Below are 24242 nucleotides of genomic sequence, written 5' to 3'. Positions count from 1 at the left end.
AAGTCCAGCACTTTATTTCGTCGCTGGATCTCCCGCTGACATCGCTGGATCGGCGTGTGTGACGCCGATCCAGCGATGTCTTGACTGGTAACCAGGGTAAACATCGGGTTACTAAGCGCAGGGCCGCGCTTAGTAACCCGATGTTTACCCTGGTTACCAGCGTAAACGTTAAAAAAACAAACACTACATACTTACCTTCAGCTGTCTGTCCCCGGCGCTCTGCTTCTCTGCACTCCACCTGCATCCTGTGTCAGCGCCGGCCAGCCGGAAAGCACAGCGGTGACGTCACCGCTCTGCTTTCCGGCTGACCGGCGCTGACAGTGCAGAGGAAAGCACAGCGCCGGTGACAGACAGCTGAAGGTAAGTATGTAGTGTTTGTTTTTTTAACGTTTACGCTGGTAACCATGGTAAACATCGGGTTACTAAGCGCGGCCCTGCGCTTAGTAACCCGATGTTTACCCTGGTTACCCGGGGACTTCGGCATCGTTGGTCGCTGGAGAGCTGTCTGTGTGACAGCTCTCCAGCGACCAAACAGCGACGCTGCAGCGATCGACAACAAATAAGCGCAAGGCATATTGTAATTTTTTTTACCACTATTATGAAGTGCAATATGTTATGAAAAAACCATGTCAGAACAAGTGGGATCCATTGAAGAGTTCCAGATTTATTACCTCATAAAGTGACATTGGTCAGAATTGTAAAATTTGGCAATGTCATGAGTAGTGTTGAGCGATACCTTCCGATATCCAGAAGTATCGGTATCGGATTGGATCGGCCAAATATTTTTCCTAATGTTCAAAAAGCCATTTTGCTATTCATATTTCATGTATTTCATATTCGACATGCTTTGGCACGATAGAGTGCAACCTTTTTTTGTATATTGTATATGGAGGTACCTGCTCCTGGTATGCACCTATTCACACCAATGCAAGTCAATGGGACACAAATATCGGAATGTAAATAAGCCCTTTCTGTCCTTCTACATCCTGTTCCGGAGGGGGGAAGAGTGTGGGCGGTGTGGACACTGTGCGTGTCTGTGTGTGCGGGCGGGGTCTGTACGGGCCTGCCGGGACTCTGTGCGGTCTGCCGGGGCTCTGTGCGGGCTACCGGGGGTCTGTGCGTGACTGCCAGGGGCTCTGTGCGGGCTGCCGGGGCTCTGTGCGGGCTGCCGGGGGCCCCCGGCAGCCCGCACAGAGCCCCAGCAGCCCACTCAGAGCCCTCGGCAGCTCACACAGAGCCCCTGGCAGGCACACACAGACCCCCGGTAGCCCGCACAGAGCCCCCGGCAGGAACAGACCCCCGGCAGCCCACAGATCCCCCAGCAGTCACGCACAGACCCCTGGCAGCTCGCACAGAGCCCCGGCAGGCACGCACAGACCCCCGGCATCCCACACACAGCCCCGGCAGCCCGCACAGAGCCCCTGGCAGGCACGCACAGACTCCCGGCCCCCGGGAACCCGCACAGAGCCCCCGGCAGTCACGCACAGACCCCCAGCAACCCGCGTAGACCCCCGGAAGCTCGCACAGAGCCCCCGGCAGCCCACACAGACCCCCGGCAATCACGCACAGACCCCTGGCAGCCAGCACAGAGCCCCGGCAGCCCGCACAGAGCCCCCTGCAGGCACGCACAGACCCCGGCAGCCCGCACAGAGCTCCCGGCAGTCACGCACAGACCCCCGGCATCTCGCACAGAGCCCCGGCAGGCCCGCACAGAGCCTTGGCAGGCCCGCACAGACACCCGGCAGGCCCGCACAGACACCCGGCAGGCCCGCACAGACACTCGGCAGGCCCGCACAGACCCCCACGGTCACGTACAGACCCCCCCCCTGCACACACAGACACGCAGTCTGTCTAATTTGTGTTTGCAATCATTTTCAGGAAGAAACTGAGTATTATCTGACAGAATTGCAGGGGTTTCAATACTTTTGGCCATGACTGTATAACCAGCACATGTCTATGGGCTTAGCATTTCTTTGCGTGGTGTCAATATTTTTATGCATATGTGATGTATTTATTGAATTATCAATGCATCTAAATTACACATGGTCCAAGCCGCGTGACCTAACAATTCTAGTTGTATTTGCCTGATATTAGGGTTATTGGATTTGTTTGTTTTAATTTTTAACTATTTTTAATTGAATTGTTAAGTAATCATAATAATTTTACATTTTTTTTTCAAGAATGGAGGGGCACTACCTATCCTATGCAAGTTTCCCTTTCTTTTTAAGGCTTCATTCCGATTTTCACACACCAGTGCTATCTGGGGTTTTCTCGGATAGTACTTGTACCTGTGATAGTCTGTGGGACCATTCATTATTTTTTGTGGACCGATCAGTCTGCGGTAAATCTCTGAGACGTGGCTAATTTTGAACCAATGGTCGGATAAAAGTTGGCAAACTAAAAAAATCAGACCCTACTCGGATGTCATTCAATTGCATTCTGATTTTCAGAATGGAGTTTTGTTTTAATCTCTGCACGTACAAGAAAATAGGAAGGCGCTCGTACCACACTGATGAGAATAATCAGTACGTTTTCCTCGTATGTGTGAATGAGCCCTTTTGCGAGGTTCAGTACACGCTTTATTCTATTTTTATATTTTGCTGTGCCCACTTCATTTTATTTTTCTCTTTACGTCGGCTTTGAATGTTTTTCCTGCACACACATGTCCGTTTTACGGTCACTTTTGCATCTTTATTACAACATACATTTTCCAAGTACGTTTTCCTACTGTCCCAACGCAAAAATCTTTGTGAACTCGATCTGTTAAATGGTTCAAAAACATCTTTTTTTATTTTTTCAGTCACCATTGATTCTTTTGACAATTTTCTGCTGCAAAACAGAATGTGACGGTCGCACGATCCAATTTTATTTTTATCAGATTACAACCTTCTATGCGTCCATTTCCAAAATTTATTAAGTCTGGATAGGGCCGTTTAGTGTAAAGGTACCGTCACACTAAGCGACGCTGCAGCGATTCCGACAACGATCCGGATACCGTCACACAGTGGCATTTTGATCGCTACGACGGCACGATCCGTGACGCTCCAGCATCGTAACAATATCGCTCCAGCGTCGTAGACTGCTGTCACACTTTGCAATGTACGACGCTGGAGCGATAATTTCATGACGTATGTGCGATGTAGAAGCCGTTGGTTACTATGTGCACATCGTATACAATATCGTGCACACCTTTGTTACACCATGCGATCATGCCGCCACAGCGGGACACTAGACGACGAAAGAAAGTTTCAAACGATCTGCTACGTCGTACGATTCTCAGCGGGGTCCCTGATCGCAGGAGCGTGTCAGACACAGCGAGATCGCTGGAACGTCACGGATATATCGCTGGAACGTCACAAATTGTGCCGTCGTAGCGATCAAAATGCCACTGTGTGACGGTTAGTGTGAAGGTACCTTTATTTAGCCTTAAAAAAAAAACTAAATTGTATGGAAATTATTGGCGGGGTCATTACACCGTAGCCTCACTATTCGATGTGGTTTATTATGCAGGCAGGCAGCTCCATGGTATATTAGAGTGTATAGATGATATTGTTTTCCTGCAGCTATTCACTGCAAGTACCAGCAGCTCCTCTCACACACTCCTACACGTACGTTAGTATTAATCATAGACGGTGCTATAACCAATATATGTAAAGCAGAGCGCTATAACCAGCATTCTGACTGGAAAGGTTACTGCAGCTCCTTTATTTAGGGTTCATTTGTGTTTATGTCTGTGTAAGAACACATTCTGGCCACACAATTTGCGGCTCTGACACGTTTCTATTTTGTTATTTCTCTCATGACGGTTTTGCCGCCATAATGAAGCCTCGTCGTCTTTGTTTGAGGAAACTGCGCGCCTTTTTCACCCCTCCTTCGGACACGCCCACTCCGAATCAGATTGGCCACTCCCTCCAATCACGTGTCCTCGCCCCTCCAATAACCGTGCTTCGCGCTGCTTTTCGAACACTTTTTAAAACTTCATACATATTCATGGTATCCTTACGCCTGACCAAATAGTACACCGGAAAGAATCCCCTCACGTCTCCTTCGATCACTATCAACCGTATGAAGACTGTCTCGTGGTCAAGATGAACGTCAGCAGCAGCTATACGAATACTCGTTTCCAGGACTTGTTTGTCAAGTTGGCCCGTAAGTGAGGCGGCGGAAGGATACAGGGAACGATAGATCGCGGGCAAACATTTGGCGCTGACTTCGCGCATGCGCTTTTGATGGTTACGCGCGGAGGAGCCGAGCGCTCGTAACGGACGGCAGAGCTGTTGTGGTCGGTGCGATCCGACGGCGGCTTCAGGCTCTCTCCTCATTAATGGACTGAGCGATCCGCATCGGAAACCTTTCGGCTGCTCAGGTTGGTAATGGCGGCTTATTAGCGGGGGTGAAGTTTCGCGGCTTATGAGGTGGTGGAGAAGCCCGCCAATTTGTGTTTCTGGAGTCTGGTGCTGTCACGCGGGCTTTTGGCGTTGGTTTTTAACCGGTTGCGTACTGTTTTGGTTTTGTACGGCGGGCGGGTGGTACCAATACACCTCAAAGTTCGTTTGTGGGCCGTGGGCTCAGCAGGAGCCTCCTCTCCGGGGGGATGTGGCTGGGGCGAATGTCATCGCCTCTGCTGGTGGAGGGGAGGTCTGAGATCACCCCAGGACAGGCTATTGATGGGATGCAGGTGTAGATCTCTGTGCTAGTAGTACTACAACTCCCAGCAGGCAGCTGTCGGGGCACGTGCAGCAGTTGCATGTTTACATGCCCCGGTCTGTGTCCAGCAGTGTTACTAGTTTCATCACCATGGACAGCAGGGGCAGGATGGCTGCAGGTAAGGATGTGATTGGTTTGGTTGTGGCACTGTGGATCTGACTCCTGAGCCAATCCAGTCATTATTAGGACTGATCCTGAGACCGTCGTCCATATAGTTGCAGGATGTCTGCGCCTCCAGGACTTAGGGCCCCTTTCACATGATTGAGTTTCTGCTGTGGAGTGCGGGCTGATTGTGTGGCGGCTGCTGTGCCGTCTGTGGATCGGGTGCATGGGGGCCACTGCCATCTGTAGGTCGGGTGCATGGTGGCCGCTGTGCCGTCTGTGGGTCGGGCGCGTGGCGTGCCGTCTGTGGAGTGGGGGCTGATTGCATGGTGGCCGCTGTGCCGTCTGTGGGTCGGGTGCGTGGTGGCCGCTGTGCCGTCTGTGGGTCGGGTGCGTCGTGGCCGCTGTGCCGTCTGTGGGTCGGGTGCGTGGTAACCGTCTGTGGGTCGGGTGCGTGGTAACCGTCTGTGGGTCGGGTGCGTGGTAACCGTCTGTGGGTCGGGTGCGTGGTGGCCGCTGTGCCGTCTGTGGGTCGGGTGCGTCGTGGCCGCTGTGCCGTCTGTGGGTCGGGTGCGTGGTGGCCGTCTGTGGGTCGGGTGCGTGGTGGCCGCTGTGCCGTCTGTGGGTCGGGTGCGTGGTGGCCGTCTGTGGGTCGGGTGCGTGGTGGCCGTCTGTGGGTCGGGTGCGTGGTGGCCGCTGTGCCGTCTGTGGGTCGGGTGCGTGGTGGCCGCTGTGCCGTCTGTGGGTCGGGTGCGTGGTGGCCGCTGTGCCGTCCGTGGGTCCGGGCGCGTGGCGTGCCGTCTGTGGAGTGGGTGCGTGGTGGCCGCTGTACCGTCTGTGAGTCGGGTGCGTGGTGGCCGCTGTGCCGTCTGTGGGTTGGGTGCATAGTTGCCGTCTGTGGGTCGGGTGCGTGGTGGCCGCTGTGCCGGCTGTGGGTCGGGTGCGTGGTGGCCGCTGTGCCGTCTGTGGGTCGGGTGCGTGGTGGCCGCTGTGCCGTCTGTGGGTCGGGTGCGTGGTGGCCCCTGTGCCGTCTGTGGGTCAGGTGCGTGGTGGCCGCTGTGCCGTCTGTGGGTTGGGTGCATGGTGGCTGCTGTGCTGTCTGGAGTGGGTGCTGATTGCGTGGCGGCTGCTGTGCCGTCTGTGGGTTGGGTGCATGGTGGCCGCTGTGCTGTCTGGGTCAGGTGCATGGTGGCCGCTGTGCCGTCCGTGGGTCCGGGCGCGTGGCGTGCCGTTTGTGGAGTGGGGGCTGATTGCGTGGCGGCCGCTGTGCCGTCTGTGGGTTGGGTGCATAGTGGCCGCAGTGCCGTCTGTGGGTTGGGTGCATGGTGGCCGCTGTGCCGGCTGTGGGTTGGGTGCATGGTGGCCGCTGTGCCGGCTGTGGGTTGGGTGCATAGTGGCCGCAGTGCCGTCTGTGGGTTGGGTGCATGGTGGCCGCTGTGCCGGCTGTGGGTTGGGTGCATGGTGGCCGCTGTGCCGGCTGTGGGTTGGGTGCATGGTGGCCGCTGTGCTGTCTGGGTCGGGTGCATGGTGGCTGCTGTGCCGTCTGTGGGTCCGGGCGCGTGCCGTCTGTGGAGTGGGGGCTGATTGCGTGGCGGCCGCTGTGCCGTCTGTGGGTTGGGTGCATGGTGGCCGCTGTGCTGTCTGGGTCAGGTGCATGGTGGCCGCTGTGCCGTCCGTGGGTCCGGGCGCGTGGCGTGCCGTCTGTGGAGTGGGGGCTGATTGCGTGGCGGCTGCTGTGCCGTCTGTGGGTTGGGTGCATGGTGGCCGCTGTGCTGTCTGGGTCAGGTGCATGGTGGCCGCTGTGCCGTCCGTGGGTCCGGGCGCGTGGCGTGCCGTCTGTGGAGTGGGGGCTGATTGCGTGGCGGCTGCTGTGCCGTCTGTGGGTTGGGTGCATGGTGGCCGCTGTGCTGTCTGGGTCGGGTGCATGGTGGCTGCTGTGCCGTCTGTGGGTCCGGGCGCGTGCCGTCTGTGGAGTGGGGGCTGATTGCGTGGCGGCCGCTGTGCCGTCTGTGGGTTGGGTGCATGGTGGCCGCTGTGCTGTCTGGGTCGGGTGCATGGTGGCTGCTGTGCCGTCTGTGGGTCCGGGTGCGTGCCGTCTGGAGTGGGGGCTGATTGCGTGGCGGCCGCTGTGCCGTCTATGGGTTGGGTGCATGGTGGCCGCTGTGCTGTCTGGGTCGGGTGCATGGTGGCTGCTGTGGGTCCGGGCGTGTGGCGTGCCGTCTGTGGAGTGGGGGTTGATTGCGTGGCGGCTGCTGTGCCGTCTGGGTTCGGGCGTGTGGCGTGCCGTCTGTGGGTCGGGCGCGTGGAGTGGGGGCTGATTGCGTGGCGGCCACTGTGCCGTCTGGGTCGGGCCTGCCGCTGTGCCGTCTGGGTTCAAGCGTGTGGCGTGCCGTCTGTGGGTCGGGCGTGCCGCTGTGCCGTCTGGGTTCGGGCGTGTGGCATGCCGCTGTGCTGTCTGTGGGTTTGGATGTTCTATGAGTCTAGTTGCTATGGTCTCTTGGTATATAATATTGATCTGTCATCGGTATTGGATCAGTCAGTGACGATGCAGCCGGTTTTCTGTACCCGGCAGCGACTACAATTTGGCTTCAGTGTTTACATCTGGCTGTCAGCGGAGTTCATGTTGGTTGGTAGTGCTGGACCTCCACCAATCTAAGGGCATATTCAGTATTTTACATCAGTGTAAGCCAAAACCAGGAGTGGGTGATAAATCCAGAAGTGGTGCATATGTTTTTATTATACTTTTCCTCTATTTGTTCCACTCCTGGTTTTGGCTTACAAATACTGATGTAAAATACTGACCAAATACTGCTAGTGTGACGGCAGCCTCATACTGATGACCTAGCATAAGGTCACGTTCAGTATTTCACATATTTGTGTTTCAATAATTTTTATTGAATTTTAAAATATTTATATTGGGAAAGGTAAATATTAAGGAAGGGCGATGCTGGGATAGGTATGGGGAGAACTTGGATTACGGTAGATAGTTATAAATCCAGAGATAAAAACAACAAACATCAGTATAGCATTAGTGATTATTTCATGGTAACATGGACAATAGTGATCTAAACCCAGGATTGGGTGAAAAATACAGAACTGGTGCACGAGTTTCTTTTATACTTTTCATCTGATTGTTGCACTGCTAAATTTGGCTTAAATACTGATGTAAAATAATTAATGTGACCTAAGGTAATGTCATCAATATTGTATGCCTGGTGTGAACGCTTTTAACACGTTATTACCTTTCCACAGGATACATGGTAACTTAGCGTTGGGTGCTTTCAACAATAAGACGTGGGCTGTAAACTGCTTCTTTTGAATGAAGCGATAGCACACGTGTGAGCTGTTATTAATGGTCTATGGGACAGTTCATCTCTTGGTTATGTCTTCAGCCCCAATGACTATGAATAAAGTGGTGATGTCTGTGTTCTGTGTTCAGAGTCACAACAGGCTGAACCGTTTGTAAAATTTTATTTGATTAGCATTTTAAAAATGTAGCAGTAATTTTTAATTTTTTTTTCCAAGGAAATTTATAAAACTTATTATTTTTTATTTATTTTTTTTTGAGACACCAATTCAGTTTTGAAATGACTTTGCGGGTCCTATATATTGGAATTCCCCAAAAGTTTTACCATTTTAAAAACCGCACACCTCAACATACCGTATTCAAAATTACATCAAGTTAATTAAACCTTCAGCTGCTTTTCAGGAATTGATGCAAAGCGACAAGACAGGAATAATAAAAAAAAAAGAATTTTTACCACCTGAGGGTATGTGCACACGTCAGGATTGCATCAGGATTTTGTTAGGATTTTTCATCAGTATTTGTAGCCAAAACCAGGAGTGGAACAATTAGAGGAAAAGTATAATAGAAACATATGCACCACTTCTGCATTTATCACCCACTCCTGGTTTTGGCTACAAATACTGATGAAAAATCCTGACAAAATCCTGATGCAATCCTGACGTGTGCACATACCCTGAATGTTTCTAACTTCTGAAGGCCGCTATGGCTGGAAGACTTTAAGGCTGTTATTTGGCCATGAATTGCCATAGCAAACATCAGGCCCACACACTCAAGATCTCAGGGTGCTGATGGGGTTAAAGAGGGAGCCCCCATACTATTAACCTTTTAGATGCTGTAGTCACTATTTACAGCAGTATTGGGTTTTAATGGCCATGGTCGGTGCCAACACTGATGGCTGGTGCAGCAAGTTGTCATCTATTGTGTACAGCTGCTGGATGGTCACCCATCAGAGGATGCTATTCTTATATCGCAGATCTGTTTCAAGTTGTATTGGTAGTAATTAAAGAGTTAAAGGACTATTTCAGTTTTTTTTTTTTTGTAGATATTGTGCATTGATTACACTGAAATACTTGTTGCTCTCATGTAGACTCCTATGGACTGGAGGGACTCTGAGACTCAGAATGGAGCCAGGAGAGCTTTATCAGACTTGATTACACTTGCATTGAGAAAGTAACCTGTGGACAGCACAGAAGATGCTGTGAGATCCGACAGGTCACACGTGTGGTTTTCCTGCAGGCCGTGCACTGCTAGTCTACTGGGAGAGCAGAGTTTATAGCCACAGTAACTGGCTGCAGGGTCAGGCTGGGGGCATCCTTAGCCTCCTGCAGGATTCTGCCAAACTTGTTCAGTCCTGGAAGAGGCCTTGAAGTCTGCTGACATGTGCTGCATTGTTGTGACAGGCCGGTCGCTGTAGATAACGCTCCATACATAGCCTGTCAGCACTTACACTGGTGGATAGAGGCAGCCGCTCAGGTGGACTAAGCCTATCAGGGCAGGTTATGTTGCTGTCCTGTACTGATCAGCAGAGGACAGGAAGTATTTCTGATAAATGTCTTCATCAGTTTTGTGATGTAGATGTGAATTATTCTATCCTGCACTTACACTTTCCAATATTAGTAGATGGTTTTGAAGGCCACCGCCATAGTTCTTACAGATCTATGCTGCTGTAAATATTCCGTCTCCCAAACCACGAGCACCTGGGTGTCATCTGTGGATGGATAGTACTTGGATATTTTGCTCTCCTTGGTCGTCATATTAGCGCCTAACATTTATGTAAAGTCAAACACCCCAACAGGGCATTCTTTGCGTCTGGAGGAGAGAAGGTTTTTCCACCAACATAGAAGAGGATTCTTTACTGTTAGGGCAGTGAGAATCTGGAATTGCTTGCCTGAGGAGGTGGTGATGGCGAACTCAGTCGAGGGGTTCAAGAGAGGCCTGGATGTCTTCCTGGAGCAGAACAATATTGTATCATACAATTATTAGGTTCTGTAGAAGGACGTAGATCTGGGGATTTATTATGATGGAATATAGGCTGAACTGGATGGACAAATGTCTTTTTTCGGCCTTACTTACTAACTATGTAACAGTGGGAATTTAAAAGAACTATCGGCTTGAAGATAAAAGCTTGACTTTGTATGCGAAAGTGAATGTTGAAATACCTGGTGCCATGCTTGGTTACAATGGCGCTGCTGTTGCACAGTTCTGTTACATTTTTCATCTTGCACAAATGGCCACAGCAATGTCATGGGGTGTGAGGGGTCTGGGACCAGTGCCAATGACATTACTACTTTTCTTTTAGTAGAGCCTTGACACTTTGCATTCTCATGGATGTACCCATATTAGGACTTGTTTTTGCAGATGACTTTTTCTTGTGGTGGCTAATTGTTACTTTTTGAGTCTTGTGATGGCACAATTTGCTCCCATCTAACAGTTCATGACAGTCGAGCGTTGGTTGCATAGTCCAAGCCACTGACAAGGGCGCGTCAGAGAAACTGATGACTGTTCTTCCATTGGGTTTCCCATCCTCTCCAGGGCCATGTGGCCACAGCTGTGACTACCTAGATCACGCCAGCGTTTGATGTGTGACCAAAAGTTTTTCTCAGTTTAAGGCCGGGATCACACATGCGAGAGATACGTCCGAGTCTCGCATGGTAATACCCGGCATTGCCGCCGTCACTCAGGAGTGGAGCGTGAGGCTGCATAGCAATACATGCAGCCTCACGCTCCGCTCCAGAGAGACGGCGGCAATGCCGGGTATTACCATGCGAGACTGACATATTTCTCGCATGTGTGATCCCAGCCGAAGTCTGAGGCTCTCATAGACTTACATTAGGCTAGGAAGTATCAGTCTGCGGTGAGATCTGGCATTATAGAGCTGCAGCCACATATTGGTGGAGAGGGACAGGAGCAGAAGATTGATAAGTATCAGCTCACAGACTAAACAGATATTAATGATGGTGAAATAAAAACCCTTTAAGTTCAGTTCCCTTGGCTGTTATCACCATATTGATACACAATCTTTTTTTTTTTTTTTTTATAGGTAAGTTTAATGTAAAGATGCCTCTACACGGTGAAATAATTGTAATAAAAAGAAATGGCACAGATGGGACTCACTTTCCGTTGACTGCAACATCGTGCTTGTTTGGAAGGTATGTACATGTCTTATGGTTTGTCCTGATGCCTTAGGCTACGTTCACATTTGCGTTGTGCGGTGCTGCGTCGGAGACGCAACGCAAACCAAAACGCATTGTTTTGTGACGCATGCGTCCTTTTTTGGCATGATTTTGGACGCAAAAAAATGCAACTTGCTGCGTCCTGACGCGTGCGCCAAAAAGATGCAGGCGTCACAAAACGCAATGCAACGCATGTCCATGCGCCCCCATGTTAAATATAGGGGCGCATGACGCATGCGTCGCCGCGGCTGCGCCCGACGCAGCCCCGCAAAACGCTAAAGTGAACGTAGCCTTAAAGATGCCCGGGTGAGACTAACATCTTTCCTCACATTACAGGAAAGCCGAGTGTGACATCCGCATTCAGCTGCCACACGTCTCCAAAGAACACTGTAAAGTTGAGGTCAGGGATAATGGAGAGGTAAGCGATTGTTTGTACTAGTGAGGCGGTCTGGTTGGAGCCGTTTTGGCTTACGGACCCCCTTCCCCCAGAAGGCCCATCTATTAGAAAGTTGTATGATGCATTTGTTAAAAGCATATATCTGCTGAATGGGGGGGACGAAATTCCTCATGTATTCCAATATCGGCTTGCTGTCATGAATAGTTAATTGTTTGCATTCAGAGGCTTATAACTTTTTAACAAATTTATTAGTGAAAGTCAATCAAGTCCAGACAGTTAGAGATTGGATTCACTTGTGATCACTTTGACAAGGTCTGTATAGATTTCAGCCACCAGAGCTCAACAAATATTTGAAAATGTGATGAAATAGAATCAATTATTATAAGAAAGTGAGAACCTTGCGTTTCTAACAGCGGTTCTTCGTCAAGCCTCACAATATCAATGCACCAATACTCTACTACAGTTAGCCGGATAAGAGTGCGGCTCGTATGAACTTTTTTGGTGGGCGTTTTTGCAGTTTCACAATTTTTCTTAGACTGGGCTTGTTTTTCTTTAGGTGTTTGTTATCAACTTAAGCTCTGTGAACCCAACTCAGCTGAATGGAACTACTGTTAAAAAACCTGTATGTCTCAAACACGGAGATGTCCTCACGATCATCGATCGCTCATTCAGGTAAGTGTGTGCAGGTTTTTTTTGTTTTTTTTTCTTCTTAAGGCCATGTTCATACCTAGGAAGGGGGCTGCGGGTTCTCCCACGGGTTTTCCCGCCTCGGATTTGATAAATCTGCAGGGCAAACCCGCTGCGGTTATCCCTGCAGATTTATCGCGGTTTGTGTTGCGGGTTCCGCTGCGGGATTTACTCCTACTATTGATGCTGCATATGCAGCAATATGCAGCATCAATAGTAATGTTAAAAATAATGATATACTCACCCTCTGACGTCCCGATCTCCTCGGCGCTGCACGTGGCGGTCCGGTTCCAAAGATGCTGTGCGAGAAGGACCTTTGTGACGTCACGGTCATGTGACCGTGACGTCACCGCAGGCCCTGGTCGCATAGCAAACCTGAGACCGGACGGCCTCGTGCAGCGCTGAGAGGTGAGTATAGCATTATTTTTTATTTTAATTCTTTTTTTTTTTACCCACATATATGGTTCCCGGGGCCTGGAGGAGAGTCTCCTCTCCTCCACCCCGGGTACCACCCGCACATTATCCGCTTACTTCCTGCATGGTGGGCACAGTCCCATGTGGGAAGTAAGCGGATCAATGCATTTCTATGGGTGCAGAATCGCGGCGATTCTGCACAAAGTGACATGCTGCGGGTTGTAAACCGCTGCGTTCCCGCGCGGTTTTTCCCGCAGCATGTGCACAGCGGTATGCGGTTTCCGTAGGGTTTACAGGTTACTGTAAACGCTATGGAAACTGCTGCGGACCCGCAGCTACAAAATCGTCGTGGTTCCGCGGTAAAAACCGCAAAGTGTGAACATGGCCTAAGGGAACCTGACTGGATGATTTTTATTACTGAAAATAATGGTACTTCTTCATAATAAAGGCACTTTTTGTAATCCCACGTGGCAGCACTGATTTACACAAGCTTTGAGGCCACGTGTAATAAGCATTGCAACTGCATTTATGCCGTACATTGACTTTCCCCCAGTGCACTTCCAGACTGAATTGCATGTGGCCTCAGAGCTTGATTTCTTAGCTCAGGCACATCGGATTACAACAAGACAGGCATAATTTTTTATTGTAACATTAGTTTGTCGTGAAATGGTTCTGACAAATACCCTTCAACTTATCACTGGGCATCGCACATCTGCCCGTAATGTGATAACTTGCTGACCGGTGGGTGTCGCACCCCTGGGACTTGCACAAATCAGCAGAACAAGCCAGTTTTATATAAAACAGGAATGCACTTGTGCTACCTGTGCTCCATTTACTTCCTATGGGACTGCGCTCAGCTTTACGGCAGCCCCATGAAGAATGAATAATGTGGTGGTCAGGCGTCCAAACTGCAGGACCAACTTGTAATGGGAATACAAATTCCCCGCTCTGTCGATTGGTGCAGGTCCCCGCGATGAGGCACCCACTATCAGCAGTTGTATCAGTTATGTGGACAGGTCACAACTTGTTTTCACTAGGCAGCCCCTTCATCACACCATGTGTTTTTATACGTTGTTGATTGGACTCAGAAGCCAAGCCCACGCCACACAGGACAGATGCCGGCTGTTACATAAGTTGCTAAAAGTGGCAATTAAGTTCTGAGATCCAGCCTAGGCGTTCGTTTGGAGGTCCCCGTCACTGTCATGTTCTCTCGTGAAATCCAGCCACAGGTGGCAGGTTTCCCCACCGACAACTTGATGTTTACTATATACTGCAGTATTGTATATAGTACAAGCAATTGCAGGTTCAAGTCCCCTGTAAGAGCTGAACAAAGTAAAGTTTTTTTTATTTATTTTTTTTAATGCATTTTCTTTTTAAATAAACAATATTAACCCCCTCCTTTCCCTAGTTAAAAGTAAAGCAATCTACACATATAATAATGCCGAATCCAAAAATGTAAAACAATATATGAATAAACAAAATATATATATATATATATATATATATATATATATATATATATATATATATATATATATATATAATATATAATTTTATTTATATTTTTTTTAAATAAGCTTTGAATTTTTGGTTGGGTTGGCTGCACATTTCAATGAGCCATATAGCGGCATTATTGTCTCTACTCGATTATGACCATAATTCCTCAGTAATCTAAGTATATATATGATGCTGTTACTTCCCGTTTACATGACGCTTACTTCGGTCAGATCTTGCAGCTGTAATACAGATAAGAAAATGAGGCCCCTGTACCGTTCTGTAAATGATTTTCCTTTAGAGTAAAATAATGCGCTTTTTTTTTATATGATGTTATATATTAACAGATTTGAGAAACCTACACAACAAGGAAAACGACGCTCAACCGGACTGGACTCTGAAACCTTTAAGGTATATCTATTGATAGTGAATTTTACATTACATTTGATTGACTTGTAAACACTTAATTGATTTTTTTTTTTTGCCCCTTCTTCCAGGTGTTTGCAAGTAACCACCCTTCTGACACAAGTAGGTATTTTGTACTTATTACTTCTAAGTGTTGTGACTTGTTACTGTGGCGCAGAAATGTGCAGGATGGGAAGTTACAGGTATTGTCATATTTATCTATTGTATATTTTTCTTAATCAGATGAAACTGTGCGAATTGAGACTCTCACCAATAAAACGCAGCGCAAATCCGAAGGCAATATCATCAAAACTACTCATTCGAGGCGATCGCTGCAGGTTTCCTCTTCGTCATCGGCAAGAAACAACTTGTCACCCTTTGGGGAATTGTACGAAATGCTTAAAAGTAAAGTAGAAATTGGAAGAACGCCTGTAAAAGATAAAAGCAGTTCGCCCAAAAACGTGGCGCTGAAAAGAAGTCTTCAAGTGCAAGACGGCTCTCAGTCTCCAGTGGCCCCAAAGCGTCATTCTAGAAGTCAATCCAGCGACAGCCCACTGACCCGTCCGAAAGAGGTTGCTCTGGAGCCTCGATCAGCTTCTGCTGGAAGAGTCAGGGAGGCCTCGAAGAGTCCATCAAGAAGTCCCAAAACTTCAACTAAAGACTTGAACAAGTCTCTACAAGAGGTGGGAAAGGAACCTGAAGCAACGACACGGAGACGCTCCAAACGCGATTCTCAGCCAGCGTCACAGGAGCAAGTGCATCCCATTGTAAATGGTTATGAAGAGAAACGCTCTCCCAGAAGATCTGCAAGTGCTGAAGAAAAAAGCAAATTAGAATCTCAAATACAGTCTACCCCTACTGACGCAAAAGCAGCCGACTCGCCATCACCTCGACGTCGGGGCAATCAGTCTGAATCAAAACTGGTATTAAACATCCCAGACAGTTCTCCTCGAGGTAAATCTCCTACTCAAGGAAGGCGAAGCGAGAGTTTAGAGAAGTCGCCAAAAAGAACGCCATCTGCAGCTTCTGTGTCCGAGGGCAATGCAAGTGAAGGTGCGTTTTATAACCTGGAGCGGCATGTTCACTCACTTACTGAAATCTGGTCCAAAACGTTTTGCTAGTGTTGTTCTCGTAAATACCCCTTTAACCTCCTGCCTTGTACCTTTACATATGTTAAATAAGAGCCTTTAATATTGATGTCAGGACTCGCTTGTTCAGTGTTAAAGGGATTTTTTTTAAAACAAAAAAATTAAAAAAAAAATGTAGTTTTCCAGGAGTTGACATTTACTGGTTTGCTCACATGTGCTGCTTCGTCTTTGAAAGGCTGTAGCAGTGACGTTCTGACTATTGTGTATATGGCCACTTCAGCCAATCAATGGACGGCTCAATGCCTTTTGCCATCTTCACTTGTGAAGCCGCTGAGGCCAGTGATTGGCTGCAGTGGTCTTGATATCACCAGGAGCAGTGGCCAGTGAGGGAATCTGTTTGTTTAACCCTTGGAAACCTATAAAAATAAACAAAACCCAAGTAGAAAGGTAAGTGGGTAGCAACATTCAGAAAAAAAATATCACGTCCCCTCAATAGTTTCCAGCAATCTCCTCAGTGTGAGATGATTAGAGATGGGCGAACCTGAACAGTAAAGTTCGGCTTCCGTACCGAACACCTAATGCTCGGCACAGACACCGTACATGGTCTTCACCAGGAAGTTCGTGTTACTCTTCGGGTCCCTCCCCCCCCCCCCCCCCCTCCCCCGAACATCGAGTGTTTGCCGTGCCGTCATGTTTTATCCAGGTATGTCTGTGAAACTAAAGCAGAGCTCCAGTTCTGGTTATCCGTAAGTGCCCAATGGACTAGATCCCGAATCATTTCCCTTGGCATAGCCGAAAGTACATTCCTCTAAGTTGGAACAAGCAGTCTGAGGTTTATGATCAGTTTGGTTTGTGTCAGGAGACTCTTTCCAATTATTGAGGTTACTAATAGGTAAAGTTTTTACATTTTTTTTCCAGGTTATTTTAATTCATGTTTCTCTATTCTTAACAGTTGAGCCAAGGAAAACTCCAAGGAAACGAAGAAGCGATGAACTTTCCCTTCCAGAACCACCACCCAAAAGGAAGAGGGTATCGTTTGGTGGACATCTTAGTCCGGAGCTGTTTGATAAAAGATTACCTCCCAATTCTCCCCTTAAGAAAGGTGCAACGCCTGCTCGGAGGAGTCTGTCTATAAACTCTCCTCGCACAGTTATACGCAAAAGCTTTGGCCTGAAGCAATCTGCGATCAGGGTAAGAGGTTTTTACATGATAGGATGTTGTTAAATTTTATTTACAATCTAATAAGCCATATTTTGTAGTGAAGGATTTCACATAAGTAAACAGAGAACATCAAGGAAAAAAGAAAAATCTGTGTACTGAAAAATCCCCGTCTGCTAGCCTTCATTGGGGGGAGAAAGGAAATTGGGTGTACGCTGCTGCCACCAGGAGGCTGACATGAAGAATTACAACCTTAGTCAACTTCTCGCCCACTGGTAGTTAAGCTATTCAGCTAGTGAGAAAAGCAGTAACAGAAGTAGGAAAACAATCCAAACATAAAAGGGCAGGTTCTGTGTCCCACAAAAAGAAAGTATATTGCAGAGATGAAATAAAACAGGGAATGAGGAGATGGTCCGTGAGTTAACGAAGCAAGATGTGTGAAGTATAACTCTCCTGCTCCAAAGAGATTTTGCCCATCTCTGGTTTGTATCCGGAGGAAGATCTACAGCTTGATCCATGCGACAATACAGGCTCTTGGGGTGAGCTTAGGCAGGACTCCCCCCTCCTAAACCGGATCGGTGACTGCATTAGGTAATGGAAAGGTCCTGCCATCCAGACGAAGGAGAATACAGACTGAACCCTGGAAAGACTGTGTTTGCCATATGTCGAGACAGGGTAACCGAGGGAAATAAGGTAACCTGAGGAGGTGAGAATGTTACAAAAATAAAGGACAAATACAACATTGGGAGAAACCAGTCCGGAGCTCCAGACCAGTGTCTGCCTCCTAAGTGACACCAAGCTAAATGGAGCAGCTTGGTTATCAGATGGATGGGGAGTTGCCTACTTGTTTTCTGAAGGTTGTAATTCCTGTTGTCAGCCTCTTGATGACCGCAACGTACCCCCGTGGTTTCCCATGTCCTCCAAAGTAGTGCCCACGAAAATTATATGCAAGTCATGAAGGCATTTTATGGAAACATTGGTCTCGCTTGCTTTATACTTTATATACATACCGTATATACTCGAGTATAAGCCGAGATTTTCAGCCCATTTTTGGGGGCTGAAAGTCCCCCTCTCGGCTTATACTCGAGTCATACCCGGGGGTCGGCACGGGAGGGGGAGCGGGGGCTGTGTAATTATTCCAGTGCTGCATCTTCTTCCTGTATTGAGCGGTCACATGGTACCGCTCATTACAGAAATGAATATGTGGCTCCACCTCCCATAGAGGTGGCGGTAACTGTGACCGCTCAATACAGGAAGATGCAGCGCCGGGACTGCAGGGACCGCGCCGGGAGCAGGTAAGTATACCGGGAGGAGAGCGCTGCGCGATATTTACCTGCTCCTCGTTCCGGTGCGGCTCAGTCTCCAGCGTCCTCTAGCTGTGACGCTTAGGTTAGAGGGCGCGGTGACGTAGTCAGTGCGTGCCCTCTGCTGAGCGTCGGTGCTGGAGACGGAGCCGCACGAGGAGCAGGTAAATATTGAAAGCGCCGGCGTCCTGAGCAAGAGAGGTGAGTATGTGATTTTTTTTTTTTTTTTTTTATTGCAGCAGCATTATATATTGGACAGCTTTATATGGAGCATCTATGGGGCAATAATCAACGGTGCAGAGCATCATATATGGGGCACCGCTTTCTATGGAGCATCTATGGGGCCATAATAAACGGTGCAGAGCATTCTATATGGCAGGGGTGTCAAACTGCATTCCTCAAGGGCCTCAAACCATGCGTGCTTTCAAGATTTCCTTAGCATTGCACAAGGTGCTGGAATCATTCTCTGCAGGTGATTAAATTATCACCTGTGCAATGCAAGGAAATCCTGAAAACCTGACCTGTTTGCAGCCCTCGAGGAATGCAGTTTGACACCCCTGCTATATGGCACAGTTTTATATGGAGCAATAATGAACGGTGCAGAGCATTCCATATGGCACAGCTTTATATGGAGCATCTATGGGGCCATAATAAACAGTGCAGAGCATTCTATATGGCAGTTTTATATGGGGCAATAATGAACGGTGCAGAGCATTCTATATGGCAGTTTTATATGGGGCAATAATGAACGGTGCAGAGCATTCTATATGGCACAGTTTTATATGGAGCATCTATGGGGCCATAATGAACGGTGCAGAGCATTATATATTGCACAGCTTTATGTGGAGCATCTATGGGGCAATAATGAACGGTGCAGAGCATTTTATATATGGGGCACAGCTTTCTATGGAACATCTATGGGGCCATAAAGAACGTTGCAGAGCATTATATGGGGCACAGCTTTATATGGAGCATCTATTTTTATTTTTGAAATTCACCGGTAGTTGCTGCATTTCCTACCCTAGGCTTATACTCGAGTCAATAAGTTTTCCCAGTTTTGTGGCAAAATTGGGGGGGTCGGCTTATACTCGGTATACGGTACATACAATACAGGTGTTCAGTCCCAGGGCAGTAGTTTCCTTCAGACAGGCTTGTATGTATAAATATTATATAAACCAAACACTTCTATATAGACAGCAGCATCAGTGTAACAACTGGGCATGGGCAGCATTTTAATGTGGTGATCTGATCCATGGGGTCCAGGTGCTAAGATTGCCATTGACTGATGGAACAAAGTTTCTTATTTGAAGGTTGTTTTTTGGTTTTACTCGACTTGCTGAAGAGAGCTGAATGTGCTGTTTACGGATCCATAATAAGTATGAATCTGGATACTGCTTTCCAAAGGGCCATAAACACGTCTGCCCCTTTTTGCTTTCGAGAACTGTAGTGGTCTTGGCACCCAGCCCCCACTGATCAAGTTTGTAAGGCGCTAGGTGCCTATTGGAGGTCCCAATCAACAGGACTGCCCATGCTAGAGAGTATTGTCTTTTTTTTCCCTTTTAAATCCAAAGTGCACTTGAAAATATTTCTCAAGAGAAATCTTTCTCCTGAACTGCTCAAATTTCTCAATGCAAAGGTGAAATCTGTCTTCATTGAATACAGAATACAGATTGTACCCATAAATTGAGTGAAAGATCAGTCAGAGGAGAAATTGGTAAGTTTCCTCTATAAGATATATTAGATACAGGGCTGTGTAGTCTGTAAGCCAAACTGGACTCCTCAATTTCCGTGACTCCCGACTCCTCACTACTGAGCATGTACATAAAGTGTAGCACAGATTCATCTCCATTAAAAGCCTAGATCAGGGACAGAACAGACATTCGACATTTCATAACTTTCCCACGTCCCTTTTAATTTTAAAGCTGTTTTCTTTTTTGTTTCCCCCCCCCTTTTTTTTTTCTTCAATTTTTGATTAGGAGGTCTTTGAACAGTCTGCTGGAAAGTCACCCAATGTATCTCGGTCTAGTCCAACAAGAAATTCTCCTGTGAAACGTTCACCAGCCAAGCAATCTCCGTTAGCTAAGACACCTGCTAAAAGTTTATCCCCAGCTAAAAGTTCCGTTTCTGTGAAGTCACCTGCTGGGGCTCACACCTCTGCTGCAGTAACGCCTGTGAAAAATTCTCCAGCTAAGAAGTCTCTAGTGGAAATGCCATCCTTCTCTGCTAAGTTAACACCGGTTAAAAAATCTCCATCTGCAAAGTCACCTGTCAGATCTCTGTCCAGAAGTCCAAAAGGTTTATCTCTTAAACCTATTCCCACTACACCAGCAAGGATGCCGTCTGAGAGGTCCCCAGTGGCCAAAACGCCTACTTCAGCCGTGAGGTCCCCAGTGGGTAGGTCACCTTCCAAGAAGTCTCCTATGGCCAGCTCGCCGTCCAAGAGGTCCCCAGTTGCCAGGACGCCTTCGCCAGCCAAGAAGACTCCTGTGGCCAAAGCACCCACCCTGGCCAAGCGGTCTCCTTTGGCCTTGACGCCCACTTCAGTCAGAGGGTCTCCTGTGGCCTTGACGCCCACCTCGACCAAGCGGTCTCCAGTAGCCAAGACGCCTACTTCAGTCAGGCGGTCCTCAGTGGCCATGACGCCCACCCCGACCAAGCAGTCCCCAGTGGCCAAAACGCCCACCCCGACCAAGCAGTCCCCAGTGGCCAAGACGCCCACTTCAGTCAGGCGGTCCTCAGTGGCCATGACGCCCACCTCGACCAAGTGGTCCCCAGTAGCCAAGACGCCCACTTCAGTCAGGCGGTCCCCAGTGGCCAAGACGCCCACCCCGACCAAGCGGTCCCCAATGGCCATGACGTCCACCTCGACCAAGCGGTCCCCAGTAGCCAAGACGCCCACTTCAGTCAAAAGGTCCCCTGTGGCCAAGACGCCCACCCCCACCAAGCAGTCCCCAGGGGCCAAGACGCCCGCTTCAGTCAGGAGGTCCACAGTGGCCAAGACGCCCACTTCAGTCAGGCGGTCCCCAGTGGCCAAGACGCCCACCCCGACCAAGCAGTCTGCAGTGGCCAAAACGCCCACTTCAGTCAGGAGGTCCCCAGTGGCCAAGACGCCCACCCCGACCAAGCAGTCCCCTGTGGCCAGGACGCCCACTTCAGTTAAGCGGTCTCCTGTGGCCAAGACACCCACTTCAGTCAGGAGGTCTCCTGTGGCCAAGACGCCCTCTTCAGTCAGGAGGTCCCCTGTGGCCAAGACGCCCACCCCGGCCAAGCGGTCCCCTGTGGCCAAGACGCCCACCCCGGCCAAGCGGTCCCCTGTGGCCAAGACGCCCACCCCGGCCAAGCGGTCCCCTGTGGCCAAGACGCCCACTCCGGCCAGGAGGTCCCCTGTGGCCAAGACGCCCACTCCGGCCAGGAGGTCCCCTGTGGCCAAGACGCCCACTCCGGCCAGGAGGTCCCCTGTGGCCAAGACGCCCACTCCGGCCAGGAGGTCCCCTGTGGCCAAGACGCCCACTCCGGCCAGGAGGTCCCCTGTGGCCAAGACGTCCACTCCGGCCAGGAGGTCCCCTGTGGCCAAGACGCCCACTCCGGCCAGGAGGTCCCCTGTGGCCAAGACGCCCACTCCGGCCAGGAGGTCCCCTGTGGCCAAGACGCCCACTCCGGCCAGGAGGTCCCCTGTGGCCAAGACGCCCACTCCGGCCAGGAGGTCCCCTGTGGCCAAGATGTCCACTCCGGTCACTCCATATATGAAGGGACGATTCTCTGTTTCACGTATAGATACACCACCTCAGGAACAAGTTCAGAGTGATCTTCCAGCTTCACAGACCCCAAAGATATCTCGTAAATCTCTATCCATGAGGAAAACTCCTAGAAGAAGCCGGAAACTTGAAGCTTTTGAACTCATTCGTTCCAGAAGGAGAAGTGGTGCTACAGAAGCCAACCTGCTTGGTAAGTTTTTATTTGCTTAAAGAAGTATTCCTCCCTAATTTTTTTCCTCTTAATATATTGAAATCATATTTATATAGCACCGTGTACTTAAAATTTCCCAGATGTCTTCAAATAGAGGCTGGACAGGCATCTGCCTGAGAAGGTTTAGTGAATCCTGCATTGAGGAGGGAATTGGACCCTGGAGGTCCCTTTCAACTCTAACATTCTATGATTTTGCGTTTCTACACTGTTACTGTATTTTCTGGCGTATAAGACTTTTTAACCCTCGAAAATCTTCTCAAAAGTTGGGTATCGTCTTATACGCCAGGTGTCGTCTTATAGGGCAGGTGCGGAGTAATCTGCGGTCGCCGCATATTGTGGGGTTAGCGACCCCAATAACGAGGTGAGGGGGCACCTCACCGGGAAGGTGTAAGTGAAGCAGAGGCAGAGAAGGAGATGATAGGATACAAGTGTGAGCCAGATTAGTGAAAGAGGAGTGTTTTTCTAGGCACAGCACCGCGCTCTCTCTCTCTCTTTTTTGCACAACCCTGGCATCTCAGACACTGACAGTTTGCTTCACTTACACCTTCCTGGTGAGGCGCTCCCTCACCTCGTCATCGGGACCACTCCCCCCACTATATACTTCGACCGCAGATTGCTCCGCACCCACCCTATAAGATGACACCCGGCATATAAGACAACCCCCGACTTTTGAGAAGATTTTATATTTTAACTGGAAAAGTTGGGGGTCGTCTTATACGCCCAGTCGTCTTATACGCCGGAAAATACGGTAATTCTTTTCCATTAGGTGTATGATATCAAGTGATTAAGAACTAGCTGAATCCTTCTAAGCTCTGTAGAAACAGGAGGTCCATTTTTCCTGTATGAATCATAAGTCACTGCAAAAGTCCCTGGCAAGGGGAGGATAGAGCAGCTAAGTTGGAAATTGAAGAGGGGGATGATAAATGCATGGACAACAGACTTCCGGTTGCTACATAAAGCTGAGAAAAGAATTGACTGAGAAGAAAGGAAAAATGAGCAATTGCAAACGCACAGTGCTGTTTGTATGAGATGTTTATTGCCATATACTAAGAGGATAAAATCTGATAGTTGTCCTTCTTTACTGATCATGGGAACGTACCCTTAATCGGCAGCGCTTTTACATGCACACGTCTACTAGGTCCAAAACGCCGGCGTTTGAAAGCCGGTGATTCCACATGTTCATTGACACCCATGTCCAATGCATTGTATGAGTGAGATTTATGTTGCAGAGTTTCGTGTCTCCACAAGGTAAAAATTGGCATGCTATACCTCTTCCTTCTCTATGGTCAGTGAATTCAGTGTTCTTGTGCGCCTGCGCACAAGAACCGGACCATAGAAAGAAAGAGGTACAGAATGTCGAAGTGCGGGGCTCATGCGTGGGATTAAAGCACCACAACTGCACGTCAGTGGTCACACGTCACAGCTATTACCTGTATGCCCATAGTAATAGCTGAAACGTGTCCCAGGGCGTGACGGATTCCCCTTAATGGACATAAGAACTTTCGTTTTGTAACCTTGCCTCAGTTTGTTTGTAAATGTTTGTTTTTTGTTTTTTTTCCCCCCCCATTTAGTGTCTAAAACATGGGCTGATGTTGTGAAAGTTGGAGTAGCAAAATCCCAAAGGACAATTAATAAACCTGCGCAGAAAATAGTGACTATAAAAAAGAAACTTAAGCATAAGGTGTGTGGTGACATTTTTGTATTTTTCATGTACTTTTTTTTTTTTTTTTTTTTTTTTTGTATTACAAATGTGACATGCTTTGCCTGCTTTCAGACTCCAATGAAAAAAGTCAAGGATGTGACAAGCACAGGTCATGCAGACTCTCCTGCCACAATTCTTGTGGGAAGAGCTCACACACGAGTAGTGAACCTAACTGGATTTGTCCCTAAAGTCGTGAGGAACCAGGCTGTGAAACTCGACACTGCCCACAATGAAAGTTTCACTGGTAAGGATTACTGCTAGTATCTCAGTAAATGATTTGCACACCTCTTCAAAGGGGTATTCTCCAGTTGTCTTCTCAGCACTACAATCTCCCTAGT

The 24242-nt window shown here is 48.7% G+C and overlaps 1 protein-coding gene across 1 annotated transcript in view; it reads left to right on the top strand.

Annotated features, from left to right (window-relative positions):
• Window positions 1–4216: 4216 nt before the first annotated feature.
• Window positions 4217–24242, top strand: part of MKI67 (marker of proliferation Ki-67) — a 47472-nt gene continuing 27446 nt past the window's right edge. Inside the window, exons 1-11 of the mRNA XM_069753945.1 lie at window positions 4217–4366; window positions 11157–11265; window positions 11626–11707; window positions 12243–12358; window positions 14629–14692; window positions 14779–14809; window positions 14930–15739; window positions 16727–16965; window positions 20213–22181; window positions 23774–23883; window positions 23977–24148. Of these exons, the coding sequence (XP_069610046.1) occupies window positions 11174–11265; window positions 11626–11707; window positions 12243–12358; window positions 14629–14692; window positions 14779–14809; window positions 14930–15739; window positions 16727–16965; window positions 20213–22181; window positions 23774–23883; window positions 23977–24148 (3685 nt within the window). The 5' untranslated portion in view covers window positions 4217–4366; window positions 11157–11173. The remainder of the gene's footprint in view (window positions 4367–11156; window positions 11266–11625; window positions 11708–12242; window positions 12359–14628; window positions 14693–14778; window positions 14810–14929; window positions 15740–16726; window positions 16966–20212; window positions 22182–23773; window positions 23884–23976; window positions 24149–24242) is intronic.

This window comes from Ranitomeya imitator, chromosome 2, assembly GCF_032444005.1.
Source record: "Ranitomeya imitator isolate aRanImi1 chromosome 2, aRanImi1.pri, whole genome shotgun sequence".
Lineage (NCBI taxonomy): Eukaryota > Metazoa > Chordata > Amphibia > Anura > Dendrobatidae > Ranitomeya > Ranitomeya imitator.
The sequence above is the reverse complement of the archived record's forward strand: the minus strand, read 5'-3'. Positions and strand labels throughout refer to the sequence as shown.